We start from the raw sequence: 7898 nt of genomic DNA, 5'->3' as shown, positions 1-7898 counted from the left end.
CAGATCATCGGATCTGTAACCGGATATATGGTATATGACACCAGACCCCAATGTCACTATCCAGGGTGACAATGAAGAAGGCAAAATCATCGACGGCCCAATGCTGGTCCAGGCCCATGTTCAGTTAGCAAAAACACACTGTAAGCCAGCTTATATTTGACAATCAATACCTCATTATTTTCGTTATTGCGCAGAATGTAAACGTGCACAAACTGTACCTGATTTAAGTACAGAAATCTCTACCCCCCGTCTCTACAACCTTCTCCACTGATTCCTATTCAAACAATTGCATCCAGATTACGAACCTTCTCCATCTGACGTCCCACTTGCAAGTTGTCCTCGATTTGATGGGAAAATTCAAGTGTTCAACTCTGCATCTTCGACATTCTATGCGCCTAGCGACCGCAGCAGTATCAGTGGCATGCGCTGGGAGCATACACGTGCTTGTCCTCTTTGGAGAAACGAGGCACCATGATATGATTGTGTGTTTGTGAACACAAATGCAGCTGTTGAAGGGATGGGGGGGATGGACATAGGCCGTGTCATGTGCTTTTTCTCTTTCACGTTTGAGGCGGTTTCATATCCATGTGCTGTAGTGCACTGGTTCGAGAAAGCCAGCAATGGACCTGACGAGGACACTGGCATGTGGATTGTAAAACCTTCATATGATACTGACCATTCTCCACTAATTGGAATTATCCATATTGATTCCATTTACTGGGCTGCACACCTCATTCCGATCTATGGAACGCATCCCATCCCAGAGAACCTCAAACACTATGACTCATATGATGCCTTCTGCACATTCTATGTAAACAGGTTTGCAGATCACCACACATTTGAGATCACATCTTAGGTGAGACTATTCTTCTTTGGTGCGCAGTGGTACTCATTCACCATCTCAGAAGAAAATGATGTGCATGGGTGCAGCCTATTCATCCCTCCACATTAGCACATCCTGAAAGAAGATGATGTGCACAGGTGCAGTCTTGTTACGCTTGCCAGGTTCGTCCCCCCATTTCGACATCATCTCTCCACACTAACACATCCTGGAAGAAGATGATGCACACAGGTGCGGTCTTGCCAGGTTCATCCCTCCATTTCGACACAATGGTACTCATTTGTCTGATGAAGAGATGAAGAAGATCGTGCTTGGAATGTCAGTCTCACATTCATCTTCAAATATATGGCTGTTATCACACCATCAGTAAGTCACAGTCACCCTCATTTGTGAATTCCAACCCTCTGATGAAGAGATGAAGAAGATTGTGCAGTCTCACATTTGTCTTCGAATATATGGATGTTAATCACACCATCAGTAAGTCACAGTCACCCTCATTCATGAATTCCAAACCTCTGACGAAGAGCGTGCTCAGAACCTCAGTCTCATATTTGACTTCGAATATATGGTTGTTGTCACTACTAGTACCCCATCCTCTGTTCTCCCCTTCCATTCCACGAATGATTCAGAAAAATGCCAGCCAACACAGTTTTGCTGATCTGTCAGTGAGCCATGGTAGTAGTACTAGCAGTAGTATTATCATTTATGACTTATTGTGCTTAATACAACTTTTCTTGCTTTTTGGCAATCTGGACTTAAGAGCTTGGGCACGCCCTGAATTTGCTTTTGCAAAAGTCTATTAAGTCGGAAAAGCAGTGTTTTAACTTGCATTTACCAAATATTAAGGGACGAAAAGATGAGTGTACCTGCGGGTTGGAAGATCAACACCGTACCCATACGGGTATGGGTACCGTATTACCCGTACTACATCAGTAAACCCCAATTTTCTCCACAGACATAACATTTCCGACAGTTTCCCACAGTAACCCACAGTGCCCCACAGCGGCACAGAGCTCACAGTAGATTTCTCCCAGCATCGACATTTTCTGATACTAGTTCCTCACAGCAACCCACAGAGGGACAGAGCTCACAGGGTGTACAGCTGCTTACAGTGTTTGTCAGTAAAATACTAGTACTAGTCACCATTTCCATTTCTCAAGCGCTACTATTAGTATGTAGTTTGAGCTAGAGCTATACTTAGAAAATTAAAACAATTTGAAGCACATCCGCCAAGGTCAAGACATAAACAAAATTTCATGGCCGAATCATATGTAGTGAGAGTACTACTGCCAAATACAATGTTTCTATTTGATACAAATCAAAAGAAGGTACTTGTCATCAGTCCAACTGGATGGCGACCTGACGGCAGGATGCGAATGAGTCTATGATACGAAGGTGTTAGTTGGTAGTACTATGTAAATGATAGGCGTACTTACCGTGAAGATTGTGTGGCGCTGGGTGGTGAGAAAGACCATGTTTCCTGAATGTGATGCGCATATGACCCAATCCTACATCCGCCTTGTCGAGCTTGCGCTTAGAGATGGCGGACTTGTGTTTTGAAAGAGACGTCATGACTTCATGTTCTCGGACGATGCAATCGGCAAGTGTTTTCTCTGCATCGAATACATCACGTCAGGCCCTTGCAAGGTCCATGATGAGGTTGGCTTCAAGATCATCAACATCGTTGATGGTCTGTGGGCATGTGAACGAGCATTGCCTAGTAAGATATCACAGTCACTTACCATTGAGCCAATAGCGTCGACCACATTGTACAAATCTGCGATACCACTGCCAGAGTCACCCAGGACATAGTTGGCTTGCCACTTATTGCATCGCGGGCGCATACGTGACGCCGATGATACGTCACTATCACTAGAGACATTCAGATTGAGATGTATTGGTGTGTGGCTTGACTCGGACATGAGGGACTGAAAAACTAATATGTTCGGATTCCGGAATCAATACCTTTACAGTTGAACGTCTCAGAATTCTCACGTGCACGCTATGTCATCATTCCAGTGTCCTTCATGCGGCAAAGGCGGTTTCAAGAACGACGTCGCTGTTGCTCGTCACATGAGCCAACCTCATTCTGGGTGCAGTACGTGGCTGCAGGATTTGGCATGCTTTCGCCCCGAGTCTGATGACTCTCGTATGGACTCGGATGATGAACCAAATATTTCCATGGATATGGACGATGGACCGAATATACCCGACATCGAGTCTGGTGGTTTTGGGGATTGGGATGAGATGTCTCGAGGGAGTACTGGTGGTAGTGAGAGCCAGGGAATGCCAACTCACAACTCGGAAGTTATCGACTCATATCCTGACTGCGCTCAAACATACGGCAAGGGCTACACGTTCCTCGATCTATTCAATTCCGACAATAACAGCAAACACCGTGCAATGAATCCGTATTACCCATTCAGCAGCCGGAAAGACTGGGAAGTTGGGTTGTGGCTCCTTCGCTCAGGATTGAGCATGGGGAAGATAGACAGTTTTCTTTCACTCGAGATGGTGAGTAACAAATTCGTCGATAATATTTACAATTTTTCTAAGTGATTCAGATAAAGACCCTTCCGTTGTCATTCCTTTCGGCCAAGGAACTTCGCAGTAGAGCGGAAATGTTGCCCAGCGGTCCGCGCTGGATGTCTCAAATCATACCTACAAAATTTCCTACAAAATTGCCCGTTGTGTTGTATTGGCGCTGAAGATGAGGAATCGTGAGTGGGTCTATACTGAAAAATATAAGATAAGTCGCCTGCAGTAGTCCTCGAACGCGAGTAGAAGTCGGCCCAAGAGGATCTTTACTGAGTCTTTTCCTCGAGTAAATGCGAGGGGATGCGCTGAACGAGTCAGCAAGGGAATCTGCGCAAAGCGCGGGTGCGAGACGCCTTGTAAACGCGAAACGCGCGTTAACGCGACGAAAGGCGAAAGCGCGATGTAGGCGGAACCGCGAGGCGCAACAAGCGCGCTATAGGTGCGCTATAGGGGGCAGTGAAGAGGCGGAAGTAGCGCGAAGGTCTCTCAAGATTTTCTCAAGAGAGCTTGTTGCAAAAGAATAGAGAGTCGCGCAGTGGTTGTGTTGCAAATGAATAGAAATTGATTCACAGTATACACTGATGCAGGATGATGGGATGTAGTGAGTAAGTAAGTAAGTGAAAAATCTATCAGAGTCCCCATGTCTAAGGTAAATGTTCCCAGGCGCTGAGCCGAAGCGGAAGCAAAGCAAAAAAGAGTTGTTGTGTTGTAGAATAAGGAAATATGTGTAAACAGACGAGGTATATAGCTAAAGTCAGTTGAAAAGATAAAGGGAGACGCACCAGCGGATCATAGAGGGACAGGACAGGACGTGCAGAGGACAGGCGACTTGGAAAAGCGAACGCGAAGGTAAAGCGCGAAAGCGCGCGCAAAGGCGCCGTAGTAACGCGAAAGGCGCTATAGAGGCGCGCTATAGGTGCCAGATGCACGGATGCGCGGATTAGGCGGAAGCGTCGCGCGTTTAGCGCGTTTAAGTCGCCTTGTCGTATATAGCGCGCGTTAGTGGAGACGAAGTGGAAATACGGCCTTTGTGAGGCTACTCGCAATGGAGTCTCTACAGTGCAATCCCCTGGATTGTATTTCAAGCCTTCTCAACCATCCTGCCTTTCATGATCAGCTGGACTTTACGCCTTGCAGGGTGTATACCACTGCACAGAGGTTGTGTCGCGTGTTCTCGGAATGGGCGACAGGTGATGACGTGTGGAATATGCAGGTACGCATAGTATCATTTGTGCGAGTTGTCATACTTATCAGTTTTCGGACAGTCAGCCCTACCAAAAGGTGCAACACTCCTTGGGACCATCTTATCATCTGACAAGACGAATGTATCGACCATGACGGGCGACAGAGTTGCACATCCCCTTCTCGTTAGCCTTGCTAACATACGCATGTCTACCCGACTCAAATCGTCTTCGAATGCCTTTGTCCTTACTGCTCTACTCCCCGTCCCAAAATTCATCTACAAGAAGAAACGCATGCGAGGTGTACTTGAGGATCGCCTCATTCACGAATGCTTGGATATAGTTCTACGTCCACTCAAGGTAGCCACCCGCGAAGGGGTCATGCTGTCAGATCCTATCGGACACAGTCGCTACTGTTTCACACCGCTCGCAAGCTATATTGTCGACACCCCGGAGGCCATGATGCTGGCTGCCGTTGGCGGGAAAACCTCTCCGGTTACTATGGCCATGTATAAACAGTTTGGAGATTCTTTCCGTCACGAACCTCGCACACGAGCAACTACACTCTCCCAGCTGGCTACTGCACGGAGTAAAGTTGATCCCGATGACATCAAGGCTTTTTTCCGTTGTCCTGCATGATTTGGGAATCATGCATGGACATGACTACTAGGTATCCCCCTAAAAGACAAAGTCTGTTAGCTTAGTCCTCAGACTAGTCAACCCATACCTTGGTATCAAACCTTGGTCCAATAGTTTCAGTTTTCCCTCAGTGATTCATGAATCCACCATGTTTTGAAGAAAAGTCATATGTGAGATGGGAATCACATAATGACCTAGTTGATATGAGAAGCAAAATGAAGGTTAAGGTATTGCCTTTCCTTTGGCTTATTCACTTTGGCTAGAGAAACCCATAGAGAAAAGTTCAAAGCCTAACAAAAACCTATCTAAAAAGCCCGCGTATTGTGTACTATTATTTGTTCCATTATTTCTGAGTTGTTTTCTCTAGTGTTTCTTTACTTTACTTTTCTATTAGGATGCTCTGACTAATCAGATGCTTCATAAAATTGTACCTACAGGGTATGATGTCATAATGATGTCATAGGACTTCACCTACACTCCTGCAGGTATTTTGGTTGAAAGATATGATATCATAGTGATGTCATAATGATGTCATGTTCCATGGAATTTGCTAGAACATTCCAATGACTCATAATGACTCATAGTGACTCATAGTGACTCAGAATGATGTCATTATCCCACCATGAATATTCTGGAATGTTCTTTTTGCACCTGCTAGAACATTCTGCTCCAGTTTTTGGAATATTCTTCTCACATTCTGAAGTCATTACATCACCTTTTTACTTACATAATATTCCCACACAAAATGTATATAAGGAGAGCCCATTCTCCCCCAAAAAATAGATCTCCCACTTGTTGCATTCAAGAACTCCCACTTGAGCAAATTGAACTCTCACCTAAGAAGCTTCAGTCTGAACAAATTGCTGCTTACCAAAGCCCATTCCTTTGTAAGAACTGTCCAGGCAAGTGCAGGGAAAGTGTTTCCCTTGAGATTACGTAAGTTTCTCGCGATAGAAACCCAGTTTTGTGAGACCAGTGTTCTCACCACGTAGTGTTTACTGACCAACACGAGCTTTGGTCACCGTTGTTTTTTTGTGAGACCAGCATTCTCACCAGGTATTTGTATACTGACCAACACGAGCTTTGGTCATTGTTGTTATTTGTCATTGTTTTATATTTGTCATTTGTTGTTATTTGTGAGACCAGCGTTCTCACCAGGTATTTGTATATTGACCAACACAAGCTTTGGTCCACGTAGTCACATTTGAGACCAGCTTTCTCAACAGTTAACCGTATATTCAGGAAACCAGTTCAAGTGTCTAGACGGTATATCCTAGACAATCCCATAGTTTTCAATCAGAGATAATAAAGCTCCGGCTAAGTTAATCTGACTGATTGGTTTAGCGAGCCTCCCAAGAACTCACACGTTATCTACCACGAAAGAAGAAAAGTCGTAGACCGTGTTAATCGAGGACTGGCAAGAAGTCTTATCCAGTGTAATTGTGGTGTCATTACATTCTTACACGTATTTATATAAGACCCCTCGGTTATTAAGACACCGTGAGGCCCAGAAGTTTCGTCTGAATGGCGTCAACACACCATTCTGGCTAGATTGGCCCCTCAGTGATCCATCACACTTTCTTACTCCCGAGTTTCTTCACCTCATCCATCGCGAGTTCTACGACCACGATGTAAAGTGGCTCATTTGCGCAGTCGGTGACACAGAGATCGATTTTCGGTTCTCTGTGTTGCAGGTCATCACTGGGTTCCGTCATTTTCATGGCGGGATTTCAAAACTTAAACAGGTTACAGGACGCGCTCAGCGTGACATCCAGCGCTCAATTGTCGCGGTCAGCGTGGACGCAGTACCTAGCACCGTGATGGTTGCCGTACGAGCTCTCATGGACTTTCGGTACCTCGTACAGTCACCCGTATTTCCACGGCCCTTGAAGAATTTCACGCCAACAAAGATGCAATTATAGATGGTGGATTTCGTCGTGGTCAGCGTGGTGGAGTCATTGAGAACTGGTACATACCAAAGCTGGAGCTCATGCAGTCCATAGTTCTGAGCATAAGGAACACTGGAGTTTCTCTGCAATGGACCGCCGACACCACCAAACATGCGCACATAACGGAAATCAAGGATCCTGCTCGCTCCCAGCAACAACAACACAATCCCCAGATATGTCGCCATCTTGACCGTACCGATAAGTGCCGCCGCTTTGACCTCGCTATGAGTCTGCTTAACAATATGGCAGACTCGAAGCGGCAGGGTTCAGATGACGTTGGCGATGTCAATGACAACGTTGATCTCGATGCAGACGACGATCACGATGATGGCGATGTTGATTTCGACGCAGATGTCGATCATGATATCCCACACCTTCTAGCGATGAACAAATACCCTGGGCATTGCCAAGGTCCTTCAGCACAGGGAAGCGGGAACAGTCCCTGTGCCATTGCGCTCGTTCGTTATTGAACGCACAGTGTTCCACCTCGCCTACGACCCATCCATCAGAAATATATCTGTTGACGATGCTGCCATTAAGTTTGGCCTTCCCGACTTACGACCAGCCATTGCCGACTTTCTTCGTCGTGAGGATACTCACGGGAGGGATCACATCCATACTATTGGGGGGGCTAGAAGAGCTGGACCCACTACTCCACTTCCCTTCGACAAACTACAAGTCTGGTTTAAGCTTCGGCTCCAGGACACCGATTTTCATGATATCAGCATCATACGGCCTGCACAGACCCTC

At 45.9% G+C, this 7898-nt stretch overlaps 5 protein-coding genes across 5 annotated transcripts; 3 read left to right on the top strand and 2 right to left on the bottom strand.

Annotated features, from left to right (window-relative positions):
- Positions 1-271: 271 nt before the first annotated feature.
- On the top strand, positions 272-475 carry DFJ58DRAFT_672962 (uncharacterized protein; the record flags this gene model as incomplete). The annotated part of the gene is made up of 1 exon (XM_041383045.1): positions 272-475. A coding segment is annotated over one exon (204 nt), but the record flags the coding sequence as incomplete, so codon positions are not given.
- Positions 476-856, top strand: DFJ58DRAFT_672961 (uncharacterized protein; the record flags this gene model as incomplete). Its single annotated transcript, XM_041383044.1, has 1 exon — positions 476-856. A coding segment is annotated over one exon (381 nt), but the record flags the coding sequence as incomplete, so codon positions are not given.
- A 1323-nt stretch (positions 857-2179) lies between these two features.
- Positions 2180-2413, bottom strand: DFJ58DRAFT_738867 (uncharacterized protein; the record flags this gene model as incomplete). The annotated part of the gene is made up of 2 exons (XM_041387013.1): positions 2180-2223; positions 2278-2413. 2 exons carry the CDS (start codon positions 2411-2413, stop codon positions 2180-2182), a joined length of 180 nt encoding a protein of 59 aa, XP_041234815.1.
- A 60-nt stretch (positions 2414-2473) lies between these two features.
- On the bottom strand, positions 2474-2763 carry DFJ58DRAFT_738866 (uncharacterized protein; the record flags this gene model as incomplete). Its single annotated transcript, XM_041387012.1, has 2 exons — positions 2474-2533; positions 2584-2763. The coding sequence occupies 2 exons, from the start codon at positions 2761-2763 to the stop codon at positions 2474-2476; spliced, it is 240 nt and encodes a 79-aa protein (XP_041234814.1).
- A 660-nt stretch (positions 2764-3423) lies between these two features.
- DFJ58DRAFT_637569 (uncharacterized protein) lies at positions 3424-6926 on the top strand (the record flags this gene model as incomplete). The annotated part of the gene is made up of 4 exons (XM_041381304.1): positions 3424-3533; positions 4415-4592; positions 4645-5154; positions 6678-6926. Coding segments are annotated over 4 exons (1047 nt in total), but the record flags the coding sequence as incomplete, so codon positions are not given.
- Between the last annotated feature and the right edge of the window lie 972 nt (positions 6927-7898).

The sequence above is a fragment of the Suillus subalutaceus genome (assembly GCF_016647625.1).
Source record: "Suillus subalutaceus strain FC151 chromosome Unknown DFJ58scaffold_571, whole genome shotgun sequence".
Lineage (NCBI taxonomy): Eukaryota > Fungi > Basidiomycota > Agaricomycetes > Boletales > Suillaceae > Suillus > Suillus subalutaceus.
This window is presented reverse-complemented; position numbering and strand designations above follow the sequence as displayed.